The following is a 26,889-nucleotide window of genomic DNA, read 5'->3' as shown; positions in this document are numbered from 1 at the left end:
GAAGCTAATAGAGTTTTGTCAAGAGAACAAGCTGGTCATAGCGAATACCCTCTTCCAACAACCAAAAAGGCAACTCTACACATGGACATCACCTGATGGGCAACACAGAAATCAGATTGATTATATACTCTGCAGTCAAAGATGGAGAAGCTCCTTACAGTCAGCAAAAACAAGAGCTGGAGCTGACTGCAGCTCAGATCACGAGCTACTCATTGCAAAATTCAGGCTTAAACTGAAAAAAACTGGGGAAGCCATTGGGCCATTCAGGTTTGACCTTGATCACATCCCTTATGAATATACAGTGGAGGTGAAGAATAGATTTAAGGGACTAGAGTTGATAGACAGAGTGCCTGAAGAACTATGACATTGTACAGAAGGCAGCAACCAGCACCATCCCAAAGAAAGCTCCTGATGCTAGGAAAGACAGAAGGCAAAAGAAGAAGGGGACGGCAAAAGATGAGATGGCTGGACAGCGTTACTGATGTAATAAACCCGAATCTAAGCAGACTTCGGAGGATGGTGGAAGACAGGAGGGCCTGGCGTGACTTTGCCCATGGGGTCACAAAGAGTTGCAAAGACTGTGCGACTGAACAACAATTTATTGGACTGGCACAGCTCTCCAAGGTCTTAGGCAGAAACAGATTTTCCCCTTGCATCTGCTATCCCAAGTCCTTTGAAGTGGGATACCAAGAAATGAAATCAGGCTATTCTGCATGCAAAACAGGTGTTCTGTTGCTGAGCCACAGTATTTCCAGCTAACCAAGGACATCATCATCTCACCAACACCTTTTGGGAGGAGGTCCAAGGAAGGAAAGGCAAGCCTCTGTTAGCTCCTCCAGCAGAAGGCGGGAGAGGTTGCTGCTTTGTAACTGAACTCCCAGACACTTTGTGGGTGGGTGTAATTCTTTGTGTGTGTTGCAGCAAAAGAAAAAGGAATCTGGCAGGCACCTCTCCTTGCGTATGATGAGCTGAGTTCTGACTCATGAAGGCGAACCCTGGAATAAATGAAGGGGACCCCAGACTTCTGTTTTATTTTGTGTGCATACCTGAAAGTGTGTGTGTCAGCTATTGTGCAATTTCCCCCCTTGAGGACAAGGGCAGAAAGGAATTTGCAGGAGAGCCCCCACCCCCACCCCCAGTCCTCCCTTTTCCTCAGTCACCTTTTCCCCTTCTCTCTTTTCTTCTGCAGCTCAGGTCTCACTGTCCGGGAGACCCAAGTGGGTAGCTGTGTTGGTCTGAAGCAGTAGAACAAAGTAGGAGTCAAGTGTCACCTTTAAGACCAACAAAGTTTTATTCAGAATGTAAGCTTTTGTGTGCTCTAAGCACACTTCATCAGACAAGGAATCAGGTACAGTGAGCAGAGCTACATACAGCTGGCAGGCAGTGGTTTAGAATGCAAAATGGTACACATTTAAGATCCAGTGACAGAATAGTAAAATTAACAAATTGAGCAAACCTTTGATCTGGGTAGCATGAGCATGAGAAATCAATAAAACAGTAATATGTCAAAATGTGAGAATGTCTGTTAATCACTCTATTGTCATAAGCCTGGGCATTTTTCTCAGACGTTTTCCCGGTCCAACTAATTTACCTTTTAACATGTAACATATATATAGTTTGCCATTAGAAGAAAAATACATTCAAATAAAGCGGAAGATGGGTTTCATCTATGTAGTGAGATACAACCAATATCCCTATTTGAGCCTGTCCATACAGCTACAAGAGAAAAGGGAAAGCTAAACGGAGAGCGGCGGACACTGGGACCAAGAGGCTGCCAAGCGGGAGAGGCAGGCTCTTGTTTCTGACATCGGCTCTGCCTCTGCAGCCTTCCTCTGCTGCTCTCCTCCTTCCATGGTGACTGCTGACCATCGCCGCCCCAGCCCAGGCGCCAGACCGCGGGAGGAAGAGCAGCAGGCGGCAGCAGCAGCACCGGGACCCCAATGGCCTCTCCCAGGACAATCACCATCGTGGCCCTCTCGGTCGCCCTGGGGCTCTTCTTCGTCTTCATGGGGACCATCAAACTGACCCCCCGGCTCAGCAAAGATGCTTACAATGAAATGGTGAGAGTCGCTCCGCTCGGGTGGGAGACATTTTGCTGGCATCGTCAGTGGCAGCTCCTCTCCCAGCCCGCCCCCCATCCCCACCCCCGGGATCTGCCTGTTTCTCCCCGCTGCACCAGCCCCCAGGCCAGGGGCCGCAGCTGTGGATGTACCAAGGCTGGTGATGGGCGGGGGGGGGGGGGAGGAAAATGGGTACCACAGACAGCATCTGCGGTTGGCAGGGAAGCCCAAATCTCACCCACTTGCTGCTAAGCTCCTCTTAGCTGTCAATCAGTGGCTAGATCCCTCCGGCTTCTGATTCCCCACTATCGTCTAGCCCCCTCCATGACAGAAAGCAAGGAAGGGAGAAATATAAAATGGAGGGGGCTTTCCGCGAATGTCAAAAACCCTTGCTTCAAATGAACTGGACCCAGGCACAGCAAGGAGGATATCCATATTTTCTATTTGTTCCACATATGGGGAGCAAGAGAATACAGGATGCCTCGAGATGATACAGAGAGGTGGGGGGGGTCTCTTTCCAAGGGCAAGGCCGGCAATATTTAGTCCTCTGAAGCAGCCTGCCTCTGGCAGCTGATTTGGGGATACTATGAAACAATTATTGTTAATTATTATTGAATTAGCTTCCTGGGAGGGGTCGTTTTGGATGTCCTGCTTGGGGCGTTGGAAATGTCCCCAGCGTCATCGGGCAAAGGGGAATGTATATTCTGCCCCCCCACCCAAGAAGATTCTGGGAAATGACACCTTTGGAGTCTCTTTCTCAGCCAGGGATTTTTGGCTGAGGAAGTGCAGTCTTTCGCTTGGTAGCTTGGATGTTTTCCACCCTTTCCTGTCCTGGCCCCACAAAATCTGCTAGTAAGCCCCATGGGCAACTGAAGCCCAATTGCCCCGCAGCCATTTGAGGCTTTCCTCTCCTGGTTTGCTAGGCTTGTTTTTCCGAGGTGAGAAACAAACCACCATGGAAGTTTCCAGCATGTTCTAGTATTACTCCTGATATACGCTCCTCGCTCCAGCCTAGGAAAGCAGATGAATGAATTGTAGTAGTTCAGTTCATTGCTAAGCTGCCTATGGGGAGGCCTGGCAAAATAACTGTAGTTGAGAGGTGTAAAGAGAGAAAGGGTAGCTGATTGAAATAGGCTAGGCTGGAAAACCCCTTTTCTCTTGCCACTGTCTTTTAATTTAAATATGGTTCAGTGTTGCTACCCGTGTTATCACCAGTGGTGATTCTCTATGATGTCACTTTTTGGAATTTTTCTTGGTTGTTTTTTTGTTTAAGATGCCGTATTTTTGAAACAACCCCACTGTTGTTAGTTGGTTTATTCTGTAACATTCTAGAACTCTAGTTTCAATTAGTTCCCTTTCAGAAGGGGAATGCTGTACGTTCCTTCATTAGATTTGATTTTTGTTTCTCTCACTTTGCTTATCTATCTGCGTTTGGGAGTGGTCCTCGCCCACCCTGGATGGATTGAGTTCTCTCAGATTTCTTATGGTTACAAACCAGCCTCTCTTTGTAACATCTCTCCACTCACACCTGTCTGTTGCTTGTAACATCGAATATAAATATATCTGCTGTGGATTCATGCAGCTGGCTCTGCCTTGTGAAAGCTCATGTTGAAATAAATCTTATTCATCTTTAAAAGTACCATTGGGCTTCTCTTTGATTTGGGCTTTCAATAATACCTTTTTAAAAAGCTAACCATAGCTTTCGTCCCTCAGTTTTCAGCAGTCTAAATTACTCTTTGCAAATAGGTTCAATACTTCATGTTAACATAAATTTCATTTTGCTTCATTTTCTTTCCTTTTTCTCCACTCCTCTCTTGATATTTCTTCCAACCCCCAAATTGGGTTTTTTCTCCCTTTGGAATAACTTGCCATCCCTACTTGTTAGCTGACTGACAGGCAAGAGAAACAACCAGTCTGTCCTCCTTCTGTCTGGGACTAGCAGTCAAGACTTCTTCTAGTCAAAGCGTGTGGCTTTCTGGGCATCCAAAGACTGACAACTGTTTTAAACAACTTGCTAGTAAGAGTAATAGGATACGATTCATCAAGAAGGCAGGAATAACCTTGCAAAGTAGAGGGAGAGAGCCGGTCCACTACCACCTAGAGTTGCCAGCAAGCCTGGAGAAGAAAGGTCTCTCCTTCCAAAGAGGTTCACCTAGCAACTAACATACTAATGGATCTCTCTGAAAGGGACAGGACCACCTTTCCTCCAGGCAGTTGGCAACCCAGAACATAGGAGAAGCAGAATGAGTATTTGTTGTGTTCCCTAACAGCTGAGTTGACATGAGCTTTTTTGCAAAATAACCAAGGATCCCAGTGAACAATGGAGTTAACGGTTGTGTACAAATACTTCGTTGATGATCTGTAAGTGCTGCTGCATTTACTGCTACAATGGAAAACAGATGGGTTGATCTAATAAGAGCACAGCTCAGTCCTATGTCTGTGTGCTCAGAAGTACTTTCAGGAGACTGCAGATTTAGTATTTATAGAAGGAGAGCTGTGCAGTATATTGGTTAGAGTGTCCAAGAAAGGATAACGCAAGTTTAATTCCCCTGTTCGGCTACGAAGTTCCCTTGTGATGCCATTCCAGCAGTGGTAGAAAGTGCCGTCCAATCCCAGCTGACTTTTGACGACCCTGTAGGGTTTGCAAGGCAAGAGACATTCAGAGGTGGTTTGCCATTGCCTGCCCCCGTGTCATGGCCCTGATCTCCCTTGGAGGTCTCCCATCCCATCCAAATACTAGCTAGGGCCATCCCTGCTTAGCTTTTAAGATCTATTGAGGTCGGGCTAGCCTGGGCTATCCAGGTCAGATGCCATCCTCGGTTGAGTCAGACCTTTCTAAGCCAATTGGTTTAATGGACTTAGAAGGATGTGATTCTGCTTATGATGGAACTGTGGGCGACCTGGGGCCAGTCACTATGTCTTCTGCTTAGCCCAGCTTACTACCAGGCCATTGCAAGGACAAAATGAGGGGACACCATCAATTCTCCCTCTAAACTATGGAGTCTTGTGAGCAAAAATTCTACTTCGGTCCTGTTTGCCCTATATAGAGAACTAAAGGGCATTGTTAAATGGGTTTGTCTATATAGAGAACTGAAGGGCATTGTTGGCAAACAGGACAAACCCTACGCCAAAGGATAAATGGACACAAATCTGACATTGGGAATTACAGAACTGAGAAACCTGTTGGAGAACACTTTAACCTTCCTGAGCATTCAATGGCTGACCTCAAAGTAGCTGTTTTACTGCAAAGGAACTTCAAGAACAGAATGGAGAAATTGTTGAATTACAAATTATCATAAACTTGGAACAAACACCTCCCCAGGACTGAACACAGATATTGGGTTTTTATCTCATTACATACGCTAAACCAGCTCTCACTGAGTATAGCTGTGCATCCACAGTGTTCCGATATATTTCTCTTTTAGAACAGTATATCAGAATAATTTTTTTGTGTGTTGACATGCTCAAATGAGGGATGTGGGCTGTTTATCTCATTACATATACTAACCCACCTTCCACTATACTTTAATGCACCCTGTTTTTCTAATGGCTAACATATTATTTCTCTTTTAGAACAGTGTAACAGTGTTTTTTTTTTGTTTTTGTTTTTTTGTATTGACATACTCAAATGGGGGATATTGGCTGTTTGTCTTATTGCATATACCAACCCATCCTCCACTGTATTTTAATGTCTTCCTTTTTTTCTAATGGCAAACTATAATGGTTGTTATAATCTCCTGAGAAACCATGCCCTCTATTTAAACTAACAAAGACAGAATGTTACCTAGATTTATAGCACCCCACACCTACAACAGCAGTCTGCTTTTTATCACCCTCCAGTGTTTTTTCAGCCCTGTTTTGTCTTAACACTGACAAACACAGATCCCTATAGATTCTTTTAATCTGCTAAAAGCATTCCCATGATTCTACACTGCCCACTTATATTAAGAATTGCTGCTTCCATTCCCATTTGTCTGATGAAGTCTGCTTAAGAGCATACGAAAGCTTACATTCTGAATAAAACTTAGTTGGTCTTAAAGGTGCACTTGTCTACTGCTTTGTTCAAGAAATATCTGTGGACTTTGGGGGTGGAGCCAGGAGCAAGGGCGTGACAAACATGATTGAACTCCAAAAGAAGTTCTGGCAATCACAATTAAAAGGACTGTGCTCCTTTTAAATGCCTTCCTTCCATAGGAAATAACAGAAGATAGGGGCACCTTCTTTGGGGGCTCATAGAATTGAACCCCTGGTCCAATCTTTTTGAAACTTGGAGGGTGTTTTGAGGAGAGGCACTGGATACTATGCTGAAATTTTGGTGCCTCTACCTCAAAAAACAGTCCATCTGGAGCCCCAGATACCCATGGATTAATTCTCCATTATACCCTATGGGGATCAATCTCCATAGGGTATAATGGAGTGCCCAGCAGCAATTTCCCTCCCCGCCACACTTTCTGATGACCCTGAAGTGGGGGGAGGGTCTCCAGACTGGGTGATCCCCTGCCCTCACCTGGGGATTGGCAACTCTACCTTACAACCTTCTGGTGGGAAATAGCCTCCAAGGTGGGATTACATCACCTCTGGTTCTGTTACTGACAGTTCCTCTCCACACAGGTGATTTAATTGCATTATGAGCAGGGGTGGAATTCTAGCAGGAGCTCCTTTGCATATTAGGCCACACACCCCTGATGTAGCCAATCCTCCAAGAGCTTACAAGGCTCTTTTTTTGTAAGCTCTCAGAGGATTGGTTACATCAGGGGCGTGTGGGCTAATATGCAAAGGAGCACCTCTTAGAATTCCATCACTGCCTTCCAGCCTAGCACATCCTTCAAGGCCATGCGATACTTGAGGGTGAAATGAGTTAGAACTCAGATGCCTACCAGATGCCTACTGAACACCCCTCCCATTGCTGTTTCCATTGCAGAAACGAGCCTACAAGAGCTACGTCCGCGCGCTGCCCATGCTTAAGAAGATGGGGGTGAGCTCCATCATGCTCCGCAAGAGCATTGGCACCTTGGAGGTGGCCAGCGGCATCGTCATGACGCTGGTTCCCGGGCGCCCCAAGGACGTGGCCAACTTTGTGCTGCTGCTGCTGGTCCTGGCTGTGCTCTTCTTCCACCAGTTGGTGGGCGACCCGCTGAAGCGCTATGCCCACGCCCTGGTCTTCGGGATCCTGCTGACCTGCCGCCTGCTGATCGCCCGTCAGCCGGAGGAGCCAATGCCGGAGAAGAGGACCCTGTCGGTCAATGGTGAGGAGCAGCCACTGCTTGCCGAGGAGGCTCCAGAGAAGGGCAAGATCAAGGTGTCCTAGTGGGGGGCCTATGAGGGACATGGACCCTCCCAGCAGCTCTCTCGCGCTCTCTTTCCCAAACACCTAAACAAAGATCGGCGTTTCTTTTTCTTTTGGTTTTGTAAAGGGTTGCAATTTGGAGCATGGGGCGGGGGGGGGGGACTTAGTTTGCAGGCTAACCAAGAACTTGGCTTCTGCACACCAACCCTCTCGAGCTGCTCTCTCCTGTAACCCCCTCCACACGTAGACGTGGTTAATTTTTCCAAATCCAGAGAATAAGTGTTTCTTGTGTTGAGCGTGTGTGTGAATGAGACAGATGGCTGAATTGCTTAAGCTGAGCTGCCTCTGCAACAGCTTGTATTCTTCAAGGGGGAAAAGGAGCACAGGCGGCCTGGATCCTGTGATTTGCTCACTTCCCTCTTTGCCAAGCGGCTAGCACTGGAGGGATGGACTTCCCCCACCCCCGGCAATGAACTTTTTTGTCCTGCTTCACTATGAGCCAAGCAGTGCGCCCCGCCCACCTCTCTCAGCAGAGATTTTTTTTCAAAAATGCTGTATGCCCCCTAATAAATCCTGTTGATTACCCAAACATCTGTCTGTGCTACTGCCAAAAAGATCAGAGACTGCTCATTGCCTGCTTAGAAATAAGTGTTTTTCCACCATACAGTTGCTCAGACTCGAAAGAGCTACGGATTACCATGGCTGGGTGGGTGAGGGCTTGACGTAAAGGACCACCGTGTTTTCCCGCTGCACTAGTCAACGTGGTGAGCTCAAAAAGAATGAAGTCCCCATTCAGAAGCTGCTTCAGTTCTGTTAGTGCTGCACTTGGAAGGGGAACAGAAGGAGAGAGGGAAATGGTCATCGGGGGAAAACGTGTTTTTGGTTTTGGTTTTTTTAATGTGTTGCCCTTCTTGGTATTGTCTGGTTGACATCCTCCCTTCCTCCCCTTTTTTAATTTATAACAATAAACTTTTTGAAATTTGGAGGAAATGCTGCTGTACAGATCATTGGGTTTTGTATGAGTCACAGCGCGGGTCATCTGTGAAACATTCTATTATGTGCCTATGAAGTCCCACTTGCTGTCATTTACATGCTTGTATATCCATTAGGGTTGCCAAGTCCAATTCAAGAAATATCTGGGGATTCTGGGGGTGGAGCCAGGAGACATTGGGGGTGGAGCCAGGAGCAAGGGTGTGACAAGCATAACTGAACTCCAAAGGGCTACTGCATATATCATTTTGCTCTGGGGCCATTTTCCCTGAGCTAAGACAAAAACGTGTAAGCCAGAGGCTCAAAAACTGTGAGCCAGCTCACACTAACTCAGCTTAGAGGGAACACTGGTTAGGCTGAGAATGTGTGAGTGGCCCAAGGTCTCCCAGCAAGTCTCCCACATTTAAAGGGACCACATTTAAAGGGACCACACCTTTTAAAATGCCCTCCTTTCATAGGAAATAATGGATAGGGGCACCTTCTTTTGGGGCTCATATAATTGGACTCCCAAGTCCAACCTTTTTGAAACTTGGGGGGCATTTTGGGAAGAGGCTCTGGATGCTATGCTGCAAATTTGGTGCCTCTACCTCAAAAAACAGCCCCCCAGAGCCCCAGATACCCGCAGATCAATTCTCCATTATTTCCTATGGGAATAAGTCTCCAAAGGGAATTATAGAGTTCCCAGCAGACATTTTCTGCCCCTCCCCCTGCTTTCTGATGATCCTGAAGCGGGGGGAGGGCCTCCAAACCGGGGGATCCCCTGTCCCCACCTGGGGATTGGCAACCCTAGTATCCATGGATAGTAGGGAAAGTGATTCAGGTCAGGAGCCTCTGAAACCTGGACTGTGAATTCTCTGAGATGGTTCAAAGACTGGGCACAACATGAAGATTCCTGTGGTTGCCTGCTCCCTTTCCTTCTCCTTGTGCATTCAGTCAATGATCTGTCTGAGCAGAAACCTCTTTATTTATACCCTACTTTTCTCCCCAATAGGAACCCAAAGTGGCCTACAACATTCTCCCCTCTGCTGTTTTTCCTCACAACCACCACCCTTAATGTTCCCTCTAAACTGTGAGCAAAAATTCCACTTTGTGAGCTACTGGCATTAACGTTGTGAGCTACTGCATATATCATTTTGCTCTGGGGCCATTTTCCCTGAGCTAAGACAAAAACGTGTAAGCCAGAGGCTCAAAAACTGTGAGCCAGCTCACACTAACTCAGCTTAGAGGGAACACTGGTTAGGCTGAGAATGTGTGAGTGGCCCAAGGTCTCCCAGCAAGTCCCCAGGGCAAAGTGAGGCCTGGCATGTACCTGGGTCTTCCAGCTCCTAATCTGACACTCTGCCCATTAAGCCACACTGTCTGTACATCTGAGCTGGCAACAGTAGAATTTATGTTCTCACGTCATACTGGGATTCCAAACCATGATTTGGAGGGTAAACAGAAACCGTAGCTCGCCAGTTCAGATATAAGTCACCTAGGACTTGCACTAAAAGATGTTCACTAACTATATACATCTTTGCTTTGTTTATAGCCTGCCTTTCTAACTGGGATTCAAAGCGAGGGGAATGAGGGAGCCTGACAGAATGGGGGATTGTTCATATAGCACCAAACTATAGTTTGGTCCCTTAAACTACAGAATCCCAGTTAAGATATTATCCATATCCAGGTGTTATCAATAATAACTGACTAAGACTCAAAAGACAAGTTTCTAAATCAAGGTGACATAGTGACCTGGAAAACTTCTGGATAATAAAGTAGTATTCTGTAGGCATGAATTTTCTTCCTGAAAAACAAATGTGCCACGAATGCAAGCCAAAATTGTAGAAGAGGCTTTATGAATAAAAGTAATTTAACTGGAGCTGTGAAGGTCACATGGACAACAATATTTGAGTTTATTTTCTTTCTGGAAAGGAAAAGTATGTGTTTCTGTGCACAATGGGTTGGATCTTGCCACTTATTTCACTTAATCCTACCCAATCCACTTCATTACAGCTCCTTATTATCACACATGGTCTTGGTACATGCAGGTCTTATGAGCCGACAATATAGTCTTTCAATGGCCAAGGAAAGGAAAGGTCTCCTGTGCAAGCATCAGTCGTTTTGGACTCTGGGGTAATGTTGCATCACGACGTTTTCACGGCAGACTTTTTTACGGGGTGATTTGCCATTGCCTTCCCCAGTCATCTACATTTCGCCCCCAGCAAGCTGGGTACTCATTTTACAGACCTTGGAAGGATGGAAGACTGAGTCAACCTCGAGCTGGCTACCTGAAAACCCAGCTACTACCGGGGATCGAACTCAGGTCGTGAGCAGAGAGTTCAAACCGCAGTACTGCAGTTTTACCACTCTGCACCACAGGGCTCAATGGCCAAAAGGAACCAGAAAAGCTAGATGGATACAACCGAATGAGCCTAACAGTGTGATCCTAAACAGTGAGTATAGCTCTGCTAAGGACTGCTCTGTGAGAGAGGAAAGTAGAGCTGTTCCTGTTTCATCAGCACTGTACATAAGGGCCATTTCAGACATTACACAATAAACCAAGCTCAGTGTTCTACTGTGTACCTTCGACAGGAAGTGGCTTCCAATCCTAGTTCTCTGACGGGTGAACTTGTGTGATACAAGCATGTTCAGAATGGCTCCTTGCTGTATTTTACATTTATGCATGGAATGCTTTTTTTTTTAAGTCTTCAATCAGCTGTTGAAAATCAAGAGGCTCTTATGGTATGCCCCAATCTCTTTGTATCTAGTCCAGAGATTTTCAAATATTTGCTGAGCTTTATCCAGGTTCCTTAGTGAGAATGAAATGGGATTGTAGAGGGTGGGTTTCCTGAAGAGCAGAGCTCTGGAAAACAGGGCCATCTCAACTGAAACTGGAGACCAGACAAATTGTCCAGCTAGGAATGAAAACTAGTCCCATTCCCCAATCTCCAGAAGCAGGTGGGAAAGACCATTCCCTGCTTGAATCCCTGAAGCGCTGCAGCCAGTAACAACAGAAAATATGAACCAGTGGTCTGACTTGGTATTAGACAACTTTATGTGTCCAACAGATCAATAAAGGAAGATGAGAAGAGGAGATCAACAACACCTTCCACAGAAATGCAGCTTGATAAGGGGAAGTGTGGGGTGCATTTTGGGTACTCTTAGTCTATCTATGGCTACAAGCCTTCTGTGAACAACTTTCTTCAATTTACAGGGATTCCTGAGCCAATATCTGGGGAGGGGCCATGCATGGCAGGCAGAAGGACCCAGGTTCAATCCCCAGCATCTCCAGTTAAAAGGATTAGATGTGAAGACCACTGCCTGAGACCCTGAAGAGTTGCTGCCAGTCTGAGTAGACAATACTGACCCTGTCAGACCTATGGTCTGATTCAGTATAAGGGACCTTCATGTCCTTATCCTGCAGGACTTCCTCGTTAGAAAGAATTCCATTAAGGTACAAGGCCTGGACATTAGATCAAGTTCTGAATTGCACAGTTCTCCAGAAGTGCTAGATGAGCTGCTCCAAAGTAGTGACACTAGCAGGGCTTTTTTTTTTTGTAGAAAAAGCCCAGCAGGAACTCATCTGCATACTAGGCCACAACCCCTGACACCAAGCCAGCCGGAACTGTGTTCCTGTGCATTCCTGCTCAAAGAAAGCCCTGGATGCTAGAGGATCTGTCCAATGTACAGAAAGGACTCAGTGCATGATCAGACAACTGGTTCCCACTTAGACCAGGGGGCACACAAGACCAATTGCAAACCACTTCTGCTGCTACAAAACTATAAAGGAACCAGAACCAAGTCTGAGTCCAGCAGCACCTTTAAGATCAACAGTTTTTTATTCATGGTATAAGCTTTCGTGCACACAAAAGGTCACACCTTGAATAAAAAATTGTTGGTTTAAAGGTGACACTGGACTCACTTTGTTCTTCTGCTTTAGACCAACATAGCTATCCACCTGAATCTATCTAGAGCAGGGGTGTCAAAGTCATTTGTTATGAGGGCCAGATCTGAAATAATGAGATCTTGTTGGGCTGGGCCATGTGTGTACCTATTTAAGATTAGGTAGCAGAGATATAAACTTTATAAAGGACACAAGCAAACACAATAAAAGTGTTTGTTTGTTTTTAAAAACACCTTAAAATAAAACATGCTTAAAACATTAGCACTTGTTGGTCTTAAAGGTGCTTTCTTTGTATCACTCCCATGGGATTCAGGGAACTGGGCAAAGCCAGCTCTCCCTCTCCCCCCTTCCTCCCCAAGGGAGGAGCCTCAGCCAATGGAGAAAAGAGGATTTGCTCTGTAGCTCCTGTGCGATTGAGCAAGCCTTGCAAAGCAAGCTGTGATGCAGAAGAAAGGAAGAGAGAGGGAGAAGGAAGCAAATGACAGCTATTTGCTGGGGGAGGGGGCTAAGAGCCCTCCAGAGGCCTGATTTGACTCTGGGGCCACATGTTTGACACCCCTGATCTAAAGGAACCAGTACAATTTTTAAAAAGCACAGAACCTGCCCCCAAGAACAAAACGGTTTCTAACAAACATTTTGTCACTGCAAGGTTTAAAACTATATTTCTTGATGTAACAATTACCATTTATACAGCATTTTAGCATAGTTAAAGAACTTTACAGTTAATATCTCATAATTCTGTTCTATAAGTAACCTCTTTTGGCTTATGCCACAATATATATTTCACTTTCAAGGCAACCCGAGAGTTTTGTTCCTTTTGCTGCTAAGGAACTGTAAAGCAGAGTAGTATTGCTATGACTTTGATGTACAATGAGTGGATTAGAGGTGTATCCCAGACTATTTATTTGAAGACGGAGGTGAAATTGATACCTCGGGACCTCCCTGAGATCCGTCTTTTAAAGTGCAGTCCTAAAAATGCTGCATCGGGAGTAAATCCCTCCGTATGCAATGGGATTTACTCCCAGGTAAAAGCACACGCTATTACAGCCTTCTCCATGCTTCACCCAAAAGCCTCGCCTGTATCGTTTCTAAAGTCTAAACGTATGAAGAAAAGGCAGATATGTGAACCTAATAAATGCATTGTGGGTTATGAAGGATTCCCATCTGTAATTATTTCTACGAATAATACAACAGTCAGCATTTTACTCAGACGGAGAGTAAGTACGGCCTCTCTATCCCCGATCCGACCCTTCCCTGTTTTTTTCCTGCTCGCTATCCGCATGCTCAGCTCCCTTCCCCTACTATCTTATCACCATAGTAACAACTCCTCCCACTTCTAGACCCTGCGCTCCAGGACTTACACTAGTATTGAAGGAAGAGGGAGGAGGGGTGAGATCCAGCCAATCAAGAGCTCAGAGGGTTCTTTTCCCCCCAGCTGAGGCGTCTGATTTGTGCTCTGCGCTTGCGCGTGGGAAATTTTGAATTTGGGAGCGGTTAGGAGGCCTGAACAACAACAAGGATGCCTTTATTCTTATGACAGCGAGAAAAGGTAGGTCTGCCAATAATTATAACTGTATTTTATAACTTTTTGCTGTTATTCCTGGCTGGGGGAGTCGAGGGTTGGTGGGAGGTTTTTAATATTTTCAGTAATGGTAATAGGGGAGGGGCGGAGCGCGGCCTGGGTTGAAGGGAAAGGCTGGTGAAAGCTACAATGATGGTCCACCTACAGTGATGAAGGGGTCTGCCTAAAGTGAAATTCAGCGTGAGGGAAAGCAAAAGGCCAGCCTGAGGAGGTGATGGCCCGAACTCCTGAGGAGATCACCAGTCTCCTGGGTGCCTGCTTGTACGGAGGTCGCACTTGCATATGGTAATTTTCACCTGGACAAATAGCGCCTTCTCCGCCCTTTCCATTTTACGCGTACCCGATCAGAGTCCACGAGGCAACGAACATTAAAAACCATTAGAACAAAGTAGGAGTCAAGTGGTACCTTTAAGACCAACAATGTTTTATTCAGAATGTAAGCTTTTGTGTGCTCTAAGCACACTTCATCAGACGAAGAATCAGGTATAGTGAGCAAAGCTACATATAGCTGGTAGGCAGTGGTTTAGAACGCGAAATGGTACAAATTTAAAATCCAATGACAGAATAGTGAAATTAACAAAGCGAGCAAACCTTTGATCTGGGTAGCATGAGTCTGAGAAACCAATAAAACAGTAACATGTTCTTGTCCACCTAATTTACTTTTTAACATGTAAATATCATTATAGTTTGCCATTAGAAAAAAAGAATACAATAAGATATAATGAAAATGGGTGGACAAGAACGTCACTTTCCAATGCATTTCTCTTTTAGCTGTGTTGACATACTCAGATAGGGATATGGGCTGTTTATCTCATTACATATACTAACCCATCTTCCACTATATTTTAATGTATTTTTCTTCTAATGGCAAACTATATGTATGTTACAAGTTAAAAGGTAAATTAGTTGGATGGGAAAAATTTCAAGAAAGAAATGCCCTCATTTTGGCCCAGGTTTATAACAATAGAGTGATTAACAGACATTCTCACATTTTGACATGTTACTGTTTATTGTTATGGCTGCCCACTTGGATCTATTGAAAACCACTGAAACTTCTAAGCAGTTAAAAACACAGTTAAAATTATAAAGTAAGTCAATATGGTGTTGTTGCCCTATTTCGTTTTTTTACATCTGACATTCTAAGGTGCTCAGGAACCCTGCATGTTAGGTGGGCTAAGAGAGAAGACTAGCAAGCAGGGATTTAAACTTGGATTTCCCAGTGCTGAATCCATCTCTTTTAGACTTGTTGCTATACCATAGTGACTCTTTGAGTTCTGCATTGCTAACTCATTGGGGTTTTGAAATGCTGAAAAAATGTATTTCCCCCCCTACAGGTGCCTTTTATTGTCCTTTTGGGATTTAGTCTTTGATTTATTGGTGAGAAAGGTAATACGGGCTTATGATAATAACTGGATTTGTTTGGAATTGGACGGAATGAAGAGAAGCATAACTGCCAAGACTCCAAAGCAAGCTTTGACACATAGCAAACAAGCAAATCTTTCTGCGTGGAAAGCAAGTGGCTTGCAGACAACTGGTTGCAAAAATGGGCAGAAACTTACAAGGGATGAACAGCAGACTGCCAGTGACAATTCTGATCATAGGCAAGATCCTCTTGAGGAAGCTCTAACCTATTTAAAGAAAGGTAAGACCAGAAATGGGTTAAAGCTGTTATGCCCTGAACAAGTTAAGGGGACCCTCCTTTATAAGCAAGAGCTATAATGTTTATTGCCTGCTAGATCTGGGAGTTGTGGATATAAATTTGATGTGTTTGTAAATATGCTAGGTGTAGTTATTATCTTATTAATTGAAAACCCTTTCCTTTTAGCCGTCTTTCACTGTACTGTTTACAGTAGGATGTATGTTTAAAATGCACAACCCCATCCACGATTTGCCTCAATTAGTCAAATGCAAATGCTTTCCTTAAGCATGACTAGAATTTGATTAGGGTGTTAATTTTTGTTTGCTCCACTGAAGTTCATTCCCATCTTCCTCTGTTTCCCTTTTTTAAGGACTGTTCTCACTTTTTAACAATGCCTCTGAACTTAGGGTCATTGGCAGATTTTGTGAACATACAAAAAACTTACCAAAAACACTAATGCAATCATTTCTCTGTCTGCATCTCTATTCAAAATAGCTTCCTAATGTCCCAATATTCTTTGTCATGACAAAGAACACAACTTAGGACAGGGCTGAATGGCATTCACTGACTTTTCCATGAACACACATGGACCCCACTTCAGTGGTATTTCTAAGTGTGCCTTTTTGCTCTCTCCCATATAAGTGAAATATCACTATTCACTCAGAAAACAGGCTATCATCTGTTCTGGATGGGACTGCACTCCCCTTTAAGGAGCAGGTTTGTATCTTGGAGGTGGTGCTCCTGGACAAGAGCCTCAGGTTGGATAAACAGGTGGCTGTAGTGGCCAGGGGTGCCTTTCAGCAGCTTCTGCTGGTGAGTCAGCTGCAGCCCTTCCTGGTCAGAAAAGATCTTGCTACTGAGGTGCATGCCCTGGTAACATTTAGATTAGATCCCTGCAGGGTGGATTTGATTTATATCAAATTGATTTAAATCACAATTTAAATCACTAGTTAGTAAGACTCAATTTAAATAATGGTTTTTTACATAAAGGCTAATTCTTGCTGGTCTTAATACTTCAGATGAGGGCTTCATTTTAGTATAATATCTTTTCAAGTTCATTTTAGTTATATAGATAATTATGAAATCACTGCAGGGGGAACTATCTCAGTTTAACAGGTTAACCACTCATATTTGGACTTTTCTGAATGTACTTTATTGGAAGGATATAAATAATAATAATAACCATTTAAATTGTTTTATTTAACTAAAACAATAACATTATATAGCATATGTATTCTTGTACTTGCTAACACTTCCATGAGGATACACTCTTAAGGATCTCAAGATTTCTGGAGTATTCTGCTCAAAAAGTTTTTCTTTCACTTATACTGATTGCCTCTCCCTCCTCACACTTAGCTCTTAACATCTTCTCCTTATCCAGACCTATTCCACCCAGGCTGCTGTCACACACACAAAATAATCCACTTTTAATGCACTTTTCAACTGAATTTTGCCCGTTCACACAGTAAAATCCAGTTTGAAAGTGGATTCAAAGTGGAGTGTTTAGTGTATGTGACCACAGCCTCAGACAATATTCATTGAACTTCCTGAACCTTAGCACTTAATAGATAAGGGGTTGATTCTGTGCACAGAGATTTGTAGAGGACCAATAGGATTGCGGTTTCTTAACTCTGTTTATTTTATATCATTTTTGCTGTGAAGAAGAGGCATGTTATTTCTGCAGACACAAATTCACAGCTTTGAAAACTGCAAAACCAAGCATCTGTGATAATATCTTCTAGATCAGTGTTTCCCATTTGCAGGGTCATGACCCGGTACCAGGCCACGGAAGCCTCACTACCAGGTCACAAGAAAAGCCAAAGCTAGCCCCGCCCCTAGCAAAGCTAGCCCCGCCCCATCTCTGTGTTGTGCAGAAAGGAGCTGGGCTGCCTCACCTTCCTTCTCTCCCGCTCCCAGTGTTTGAGAGAAAAGCTAGCATCCACTGGCACTTTAGACCCATGGAGTGTTCTTCAAGGTATGAGCTTTCATGTGCCTTGCAGTATGTTCTTTGGGGAGATTTCCCCGGGAGGCCTGGGCAGCAAAGAAGCGTGTGTGTGTTTTTTTTCAGCCGGGAGAGGCGGGGAGTGGGCATTCCAGTAGCTATTTTTTTTACCAGATGACCCCTGGGCAGAATTTTTGCTGGCTGGGGTCATCTGATGGTGAGGAAGGCTTTTTTTCTTTGCCCCCCCTTCCTTCCTTCCTTCCTTCCTTCCTTCCTTCCTTCCTTCCTTCCTTCCTTCCTTCCTTCCTTCCTTCCTTCCTTCCTTCCTTCCTTCCTTCCTTCCTTTCTTTCTTTCTTTCTTTCTTTCTTTCTTTCTTTCTTTCTTTCTTTCTTTCCCTCTCCCTCTCCCTCTCCCTCTCCCTCTCCCTCTCCCTCTCCCTCTCCCTCTCCCTCTCCCTCTCCCTCTCCCCCTCCCCCTCGCCCACTTTCCACCCCCATTTTGGCTCAGCATGAGTTTCAGAGAGATTTTTCTGAAAATGAATTTACTTCTGAAGAAGAGGCAGGTTTGGGGGAGTGCCCTGGAAGCGACATCACTTGGTCCTTGACACCACAGGAAATGACATAATTCTTGTCTCCCGGCTCCACCCCCAGTGTCTCCTGGCTCCACCCCCAAAGTTTAGTGGGCCACGAAGAAGTGTAAAAATAACCGGGCCACAGGAAAGAAAAGTTTGAGAAACCCTGTTCTAGATAGAAAAACTGCCCCAAATAATTTTACAGAAACCTCTGGGAAAGATGATACTGTGAATGAATTAATGGAGTTCATTTACTAAAAAATTTAAACATTCTGTGAATATATTGCCTCATGATACATAACTAAAAGCTAATCCTTATTTCATGATGAATAATCTTTGGACTATAATGTATCTTAAATAGATTTTTCCTTTTAAAAAAGCATTTTATTTTTAAAATTTTGATTTAATTTTTTAAAAATGCAATTTATTTTATTTTTTAAAAAATCATTTATTTTTATTCACCCTGGATCCCTGCAGTGAGTTCTATGTGGAGCTACCCTTCAGGACTGTCCAAAAGCTTCTTGGTACAGAATGCTGCAGCCAGAGTGCTGAATGGGTCATAGGGACCATATCACTCTAGTCTTGTTCCACATATAGTAGCTTCCCTTTGGCTTCCAGGCTCAATTCAAGGTGCTGGTACTGACTTTTAAGGCCCTGTCTGGCCTGAGATCAACATTCTTTAAGGACTGCCTTCTTTCATACAATCCTACCCACTCTGGTCTTCCTCAGAGGCTTTACTTCAGTTGCTCCTGAAGCTAGACGAATGGCTGGCTGAGAAGGGGCCTTGTTGGTTGTGTCACCAAAACTTTGCAACTTCCTCTTCAGGGAGATTTGTTCATCTCTGTCATTGTTGTTTACTAGCAAGTGAAGACTTTTTGTTTCACATGGCATGCTGCCAGTAATGGCGATTGTTGCTCCTAATGTTTGTTTGTTTGTTTGTTTTTAATTGAATTTTATTAACTGTATTTTAATTGTTTAAATGTTTTTGTGTTTGCCACGTTGTAAATCCTGATTGAGTGGAAAGGCAGCGTAAAAATGTTTTAAAGTAAATATAATGTGCTGTGCAACATTGCAATGAGGGCCAAACCCACCAGTTTACCTGGCCTCTTCCGCCATGAAGCTCATGGGAATTTCACACTTGAGATCCTCCCTTCAGAAGTCAATGCAAAATAGTCCCTTCTGTCTGCCCTTTCCTGCAGGTGTTTTGCAGAGACTGAAAGTATTTATGGCTGAGTTTTCAAACCAAGTTGAAAGGCTGCTTTTGGTACAATCCCTTGCCAGTTCTTTCCTTTTTTATCCAGCTCTTATCCAGCTGATGACTCATATGTTGTACATTTTTTAGTTTTTCTTCGGGACACTCTAGCGGTCAGGTCTAATGCAATTACTTCTCTTGCCCAGGAAATAAGCTGTCTACTCTAAAATATCTGTTAATATGGTGTTTTGCGTGCCATGTCTCTGGAGAACCTTTTGATTCCCATTTATCTTTCTGTGACCTTCTCATTTCACTCAACCTTCGTCTCTGAAATGTATGTTATACAAGGAAGCTGACCATGTAAAGCTGCCGTTATTAGAGGAGAGATATATAGTTTCATCATAAAACGCTTTTATGCAGAAGTGTTTACAAATATACAGGTTGCACAGAGTGTAGTCAGGCAGGCAGCGCTGCTTACAAAGCAGCCTTGGACCAATATCTTCTAGCTGTGTATTATATCCCATTACAAATACCGAAACTGTTAAACCAATTTGCCTGGACCCTTTTTTGGAGATGCCAGGGATTGAATCTGGGACCTTCTGCTTCCCAAGCAGATGTTCTACCACTGAGCCACTGTCCCTCCCTAACAAGGAAACAGTCATGCCTACCAGTTGGATCCAAATTGCAAGGCACAAAAGATTACTTAAATGGGGAATTCTACAGATGGCATGGAGCCTTTGCAGAGAGACTGCTTTGCTGAGGCACTGACTGGTTTTGTGGGGAACAGTATTTTGATGCCAGAAGCTGCAGGTAAAGCACTGGAAGAATGCAGGTAATACAGGCCATCATACATGCACCCTGAGAGACTGACTGTATGAAGGTGGTTATTAAAGTGGATTTTAATCCCTGCATATCTTTGACTTCTCTCTAGCTAAAGATCGCACTCCTCCAAAAAATGAAGTTCTGCAGAAACACTTGGTGGCCATGGAAAAGATTGCCCAAGAGAGAGGCTTGGCACCAGAACAACTTGACATCTTGCTGAATATAGCACTGAGTGGCAAGTTTGGTAAATAATAATTTGTTGATCCTATCTTTCTCCCTCCTCCTGGCATTGAAAAGTGCTTGAACATTGCTTTGACAAGTCCCTTAACAGGGCCTTGAGCCCTTTCCAGCTTGCAATAGGTGAGTGATAATTAGGGTGATTCTGGAGCTTTTAAGCATCATGCATTGATGTCTTCCAGCTGAAGCGGTAAGCACGCGACTGTTGAAGAACTTGGTTCCTACATCAGCGATAATGGAGGATTCTGTCATTTCAGCTGTGTCTTGGCTCTGTGTTGGCAAGTGTTCTCGAACCACCCAGGTAATATGTCTCTGATACCTTGCCTTTTAGCAGTGATACTGTGGCTAGCCTCTGAGCTGCTCAGTCAGGCACATAGTAGCCATATGTTTACATTTCAGATCAGTCTGTGCTTTCCACATGTCTATAACTGGTTTATTGTACTGTCTCTGCTCTTCTTTTCCTCCACCCCATAGGTAGTCTTTTTAAAATGGCTAATTGCAATGTTTGACTTCATTGATCAAAAGGAGCAGATGAATGCCCTCTATGGATTCTTCTTCAACTTCCTACAAGATGAGAAACTGGTAAGATACAAATGGATAGTATGTGATTTTAAAAGATTGAAAAGACCCTTCTGCACTTTGATAAGTGGTATAATATTTGATTTCTCTTGATGGCCTTAAGTAGCTTCAGTCTTCTGCTGTTCTATGAGAAGTGCCTGCACTACTGCTTCCCATATGTATTATCTATAATTTATTCAAAGAGGGCTGTTCTTCCCAACACATTGCATTTATTTATTTATTTATTTGATCTTTTAGTCATCGCTCAGCCAAAGGGTTTCACAGCAACTTACAACATTAAAACCAGTACAGAAAAAACAACATAAAAACAAACATAAAATATTAACACTGAAATATTAAACTATTAAAATGTGAGGCTATCACCATACCACTAATAAAAATAGCCCAAATATCGGAGATTACCTTCCAAAGGCCAGCCTAAACAATTCAGCCTTGTATGCCCTGTGGAAATTAAGCAGGTAAGATGGGGCATGGGTGTCATCCCAGAGTGCATTTCACAGGGTAGGAGCCACCATTGAAAAGGCCCTTCCCTGATGACAGCTAACCAAGCCATCCTAGGGCCAGGCACCTGCAAGAGGCCCCTAGAGAATGAATTATGGGAGTAAGAGGGGTTACAGCTGGAGAGGCAGTCCTGTAGGTATGAGGGACCCAGACTATTAAGGGTTTTAAATGTTAGTACCAACACCTTGAATTGGATCCAGAAACTAATTGGTAGCCAATGCAGCTGCTGGAGAATTGGAGTTATATGAGCTGACCATGATGTTCCAGTCAGCAATCTGGCAGCTGCATTCTAGACCACCAGTCTCCAAAGCGCTTTCAAGAGTATACCTACGTAGAGCAAATTGTAGTCCACTCTAGAGATGACCACTGCATGAATCAACGTGACAAGGTCTGAGCCAAGCAAATAGGATTCAGCTGGTAGGCCTGGTGTAGATGAAAAAATGCCGACCATGCTACAGTGGACTCTTGTTTATCCAATGATAGCACAGAATCCTACCAAACCCACTTTACAGAGTCTACAGTAGGGATGAACACAGAATGTCAAAATGGTGATTCATTGGTTTGCCCAATTTGGTGGTTCAGTTTGTTTGGTTCAGGAAGATGTGGAACAGCTCCTGAGAGGGCTAGAAAGCGCTGGTGCGCTGCAACATGCCTGGTGTCATAGAGCATCCCCCAGGTGACATGTCAGGTGCGATAACGTAATTTACAGGAGATGTCATCACACCAGGCACATTACAGCACGTGAGGATCCCCTGCTGATAACACAGATGAGCTGCCCAAAAAACAAGCTGCTTCGTTTTGAGAGTCATGCATAGTGCAAGTATCCGAACAGATTCAGAACTGTCATTTATATGCAAGATTCCAATCAATATATGCAAAGCTGACATCCAGAAGTTCAGTATTAAAACAAATACACTGAATTATAGGATATGAAATCCACTCCCAGGACCCAAAGACAAATTTATTTTGCTGCCTTATGAATTTGGTTGAGGACATGGCCTTTGAAAATGGTGTTGAATTTATGAATTGCAGAGGGCATACATATTGCTTATGGGAAAAATAATTTCTCATTGTCTCAGAGTTAATGCACAAAGTGTGGAAGATAATTTAGTTAGGCTAACGTTATAAACAATGTTTATGTTGCAATAATCCTTCAACAAATACATTTCTTAATGTTCTGGAATTATGAGGATGAAATCTGGCCATATATTTTTCAAATGCTTGCAAGATCTTTGCAGGATATGTATTTGCCCATCTTCTAATATATCATTTTAAAGAAAAAAATGCCTCAAGTGCTGAATTAAAATACATCTCTATAGTTCAGAGTGGGAGATGCCACATAGGCCGAACTAATTATTTGTGTTCATATTTTGTTTTTGCAGTTTCCCTTTGCTTGTCATGTGTTATATTTGCTAACCAGAAAAAAGAATGGTAAGAAAGCTTAACTGGATTCACATGTTGCATTATATGCTTATAAAAGTGATGTTCTTTATTTTTTCTTGGATTTTTTAATAGCAGCTTTCTGTCAAAGGAACTAATCATTTGATTAACCTAGCGGTATTCTATGGGCCCATGTGGTTGACTTGAAGTACCTGCAAAAATCCATTCAGTTGCCCAGAAGCACTGCATTTGTCCTTGTGTAGCTCAGTCCATTGTATTGTTCCAGAAAGCACAGGGATATTGGAATGCTTGCTTTTTCCCCTTGCCTGTTGGCGTAGTGCATCTTCCAGCTTCTGTTCCCCCACCCTATAGACAGGTGAGAATGGTACATAGGTCAGGACCCCTTGTGTCACTGACTGGATTCCTGGGCACTAAACGAACCACTGCTGCAGTGGCTACTTTGATAAGCCCTGCTTTGTCACAGGGATGGGAGCCTTTGGAATGCCCTCCCACTTGAGGCTTGCCAGGTGCCTACTTTACCTCAGGCACCAAGCAAAACAATCTTTTCTACCTAGCCTTTTAGCAAAAGTATTCCTATTTTTTAAAGCTGTTTTATGGTCTGCTCCTAGCCTGAGGACCAGATTGCTCCATTAGATGTTTTTATGCTCTGGCTTGCTTTTATTAGCATGGTTCATATGGATTGTTTTTATTGGTATTACGGCTTTGTTTTTAAGTGTCTGTTTGGGTTTGTTTTATTGTTGTGAGCTGCCTCTAGCAGGTCTGGAGAGCTATGAAAGTTGTTTTATAAATAAGGGGCTGTGTTTCCTGGAAAAGGTGAGTTTTGAGGAGTGTTTTGCTATTCAGCTTGACACAAAGGGCAAAAGAGCATGACTCTTCCTACTTCTATATGTGATCTCTGTGTTTGATCTGCTGCTTTACTTTGTATTGCAATTCCCTTTTCCTCGTCTGCTTGGAGAATGTCACTGTTTTTCCCCCCCTCTAGTGAAGCCTTTTCGTGTGAGAAGACTCCTAGACCTGCAGGCCAAGATTGTGAGTCACTTGAAATTCATCTTGAGATTCTTTTAAAATGTCTTGATCAACCTGTGTCAGTTTTGTCATCTTTTATGTAACATAAAGCTCAGGCTTGCTGCTGTCTAGTGGCTGAATCCACCTAAGACATGGTGTCACTTTTATTGCATAGACAGCGATGTGCAGCAAATGTGTAGGAAAGAGATGAACTGACACGCATCTCAAGTTTTCATCTCAGTTCTGCCCTTGTTTGTTTTGTTTTGTTTGCATGGCAGTACTGTTGTCTCCTCCTTAAGGGGTCACTGTGGGGTCCTACTTGGAGACATCTGCAGTACCAAATAAAGTGGGTTTCAGGAAATTCTTTGACTGTTATGTTTTGACATGACCAGGGTTATAACATCTTAATTTTCTCCTGTTTCCAACCAGGGAGCAGAACCTCCTCTACAGGCTCTGCTGTCGCTGTATAAGAACTTCTGTCCTGAGATGGTCTCTGTAACTTTGTCCACAAACACCAAGGTGAGGAATGGGATAACTGGGATGAGGTTAATCTGCTTTCTCTGAGAAAACTTGTGCCAGAGTTCAGTGGTGGCTAGAGTCTCTTTATTTCTGTAGGAAGAAATGTGTAGTGTGGACCTGAGGTGCTTGTAGCTGTGTTCTTATGTGATTGTGATTATTGTCACTAATCAGTTGTCATTCATCATTGCAAGTTCTCACTGAAAACATGATTGTAAAATTGCACGTTGAGCTAGCCTTAGGAAGGTGTGGATGATTGGCTCTTTATTGTTGAACATCAAGTTAGTTTGAGAGTTGCTTGTTTGCTAACGTTCCATGCTGCTCTGTACAATGACTAGACTTCTGATTGCAAAAGCCAGTACAATACAAACATTTATGTATTTGAGTACTGATACCTCCTTTTTGGCCTCTGAAGACTTTAAACTTTAAGTCATTCCTCTGTTCTGAAAGAACTGTTAAGTGCACCAGGTGAGTAAATTCAGGTGGTGCTTTCTGTAGCAATAGGTTGAATAAAGTCTAAGAGGTTTTCTAAGAAACTAGAAAAACTGAATTCAGATAGGAATCCTTAGAAGGAGACAGGGTGATGTAGTTGAGAAGTATAAAGCAAAACTGACTCCAGACATCTAAAGACTTGATTAACTGGTGTCCTACCAGGATGATGTGTCCAGGTCAAAATAAAGCCATTTAAATCAAGTGGCAGGCATCAATGTTCACCAACGCTTATTGTTCCCTGTACTAAACCGGCATGCATGCAGACTGGCAATGTTGTCAAGGACTTCCAGTTTGAAAGTGGCAAGTGTTCAAACTTCTGTCTAACTTATATCCTCTTGTGTGAGCCTTTTTATGCATTCTATAGTTATCAGGTGTGGCCTTTGTTACTGCTGGGCAAAAAGTATGGTGATAGTAGTGTTACTACATGGATAGATTAGAGAAGCATCAGATGTTTTTACTCTCCTGCTGGAGCTGAAACCAGGAATCTGCTAGTTGTAGTGCATAATAGAGACACTGGAGTGGGTAAACTGTTCCTCACCCTTTCTTAGAGAAGAATGGCAGATCTTGATTGCTGCAAACTATGCATGCGAAGCTGTTATTCCACTCACTGGGTCCACTGGTGACTCTTGGAAAAGGCTGTTGGGTGATGTGGAGTTTCCTTTTGGGTAAAGTGCCTCTGCTGCTTTTTGTTTATGTTTTAGATACAGTTCAGGAACTCAGAGAACCTGTGGAAAATGGCCATCAGCAATTTAAAACGGCGACTCTATGGGGCACCGCTTACATCCCAGCCAAATCTAATAGATTCAGCTTGGCCCCAGTCCCGGAAGAGGGTGAGTTGTTGGTGACTGCTTGAGTCCATCTATTGGATTATAGATGCATCTGCCAATCTTTATGTTCTGTTTACAATCAATATCAGCAACAAACCAAGAAACTATGTCCAGTATGCATGCTTTCCAGTGTTACCTATTAAAACTATTTACCATCTTATGTTTTCGCACCAATATTGGCAGATCAGTAGTTCATACTTCACCTATCTCTTTCTGACAGGATTTTGTTTAGATTCATGTATGCAGATCTCTGTTTTTTTAAGTTTATCCTTCACTGATGGAGGTCTCTAACTATGGTTTTGCGTATTTTAATTTGCTAAATAGGTATACATTTTCTGTCTCCAATGCTGTAATCTTCTGCCCCTTTTGGTTTTTTGCACATCTCCATTCTGTTTACCAGTGTGTTAAGAAGTTATGCATATAGCTGTGTGCATCAGATCTGCATGGCTAAGATAAATGTCACAAAAAGAAGTCTGAATGTAAATGTAAGAGATGAGAAGTTTGCTCTCAAATTGCGCAAAGCAGCACAGCTACCATGGATGAAGGAATTCTTATTTGACATATTTTCAGAGTGTTCCAGGAGACCTTGAAATTCCATGGACAATTATCCAAGGCTGCTTAGTGGAGTTCAGGGCAACATTCAGTGCTCAAGGGTATATGGGTTAATCTTTTGGACATGTGAGGCCCAGTGTTCTAAAAATTGTGAGCACATTCTTAAAAATACTTCAATAAGTAGGGATATTTTGGTGGAAAAATCAGGTTTGGAAGCACATCCTGAAAGGCAGTAAACTTGTCAAAGCCTCCTTATCTCCTTTTCTTTTGGCAAAAGCTCAGAGAAGCTTACATGGGATCTTTTATCCTATTACTGATCAAATCCATACTTCCATACCTGCTTAGGTTCATTCATTCCCTGGCAGAAGGTTTGCAAAGCTTGGGTGGGTGGATGGATACACACACACGTGCTTCACAAACCTTCTGCCAGGGAATATACACTACAAAACTCTACTGTTTTAAATGTTTCAGCAGAGATGATACAACCTTAGAAAAAGAGTGGGGAAAAGTATAGCAATGGGATTGAAGTGAGAGCTAACACTAAGTTCAGTTGAATCAGGAGTTCATAGAAACAACAGAGTAGACCTTTCCTTGCCTTCCCCAAACACCCTGCCATGTGTCCTGAGACTCCTGAGAATTGGGAGAGCTTCACAAATAAAATATCACAGAATGAGATGCTACAGTGACAAGGGGGAAACAAGGTAAAGGCACCTTTCTCCCTTGTCCAGTGATGCAAGCCTCAGGTAGAAGAGAGGGAGGCAATTTTACCTGATGCCCTTCCATTGCTGCAGTACCCTATCCTGCTCTGCA

General features: G+C 43.4%; 2 protein-coding genes across 2 annotated transcripts in view; both read left to right on the top strand.

The window, feature by feature from the left end:
• The first annotated feature begins 1,920 nt into the window (after window positions 1-1,920).
• On the top strand, window positions 1,921-7,760 carry TMEM35A (transmembrane protein 35A). The gene is made up of 2 exons (XM_060249408.1): window positions 1,921-2,060; window positions 6,982-7,760. Exons 1-2 carry the CDS (start codon window positions 1,941-1,943, stop codon window positions 7,366-7,368), a joined length of 507 nt encoding a protein of 168 aa, XP_060105391.1. The 5' UTR covers window positions 1,921-1,940; the 3' UTR covers window positions 7,369-7,760.
• Window positions 7,761-13,677: 5,917 nt separating this feature from the next.
• CENPI (centromere protein I) overlaps window positions 13,678-26,889 on the top strand; it is a 28,736-nt gene continuing 15,524 nt past the window's right edge. Inside the window, exons 1-9 of the mRNA XM_060249574.1 lie at window positions 13,678-13,769; window positions 15,137-15,444; window positions 20,079-20,213; window positions 20,389-20,507; window positions 20,681-20,788; window positions 22,669-22,717; window positions 23,670-23,716; window positions 24,122-24,211; window positions 25,402-25,530. Coding sequence (XP_060105557.1) covers window positions 15,237-15,444; window positions 20,079-20,213; window positions 20,389-20,507; window positions 20,681-20,788; window positions 22,669-22,717; window positions 23,670-23,716; window positions 24,122-24,211; window positions 25,402-25,530 — 885 coding nt within the window. The 5' untranslated portion in view covers window positions 13,678-13,769; window positions 15,137-15,236. The remainder of the gene's footprint in view (window positions 13,770-15,136; window positions 15,445-20,078; window positions 20,214-20,388; window positions 20,508-20,680; window positions 20,789-22,668; window positions 22,718-23,669; window positions 23,717-24,121; window positions 24,212-25,401; window positions 25,531-26,889) is intronic.

The sequence above is a fragment of the Heteronotia binoei genome, chromosome 11, assembly GCF_032191835.1.
Source record: "Heteronotia binoei isolate CCM8104 ecotype False Entrance Well chromosome 11, APGP_CSIRO_Hbin_v1, whole genome shotgun sequence".
In the NCBI taxonomy this organism is placed as follows: Eukaryota; Metazoa; Chordata; class Lepidosauria; order Squamata; family Gekkonidae; genus Heteronotia; species Heteronotia binoei.
The sequence above is the reverse complement of the archived record's forward strand: the minus strand, read 5'-3'. Positions and strand labels throughout refer to the sequence as shown.

Coding starts and splice junctions, on each gene's coding strand:
- TMEM35A (XM_060249408.1), top strand. CDS start 1,941: ATGGCCTCTCCCAGGACAATCACCATCGTGGCCCTCTCGGTCGCCCTG. Junction 2,061..6,981: donor AAGATGCTTACAATGAAATG/GTGAGAGTCGCT, acceptor TTTCCATTGCAG/AAACGAGCCTACAAGAGCTA.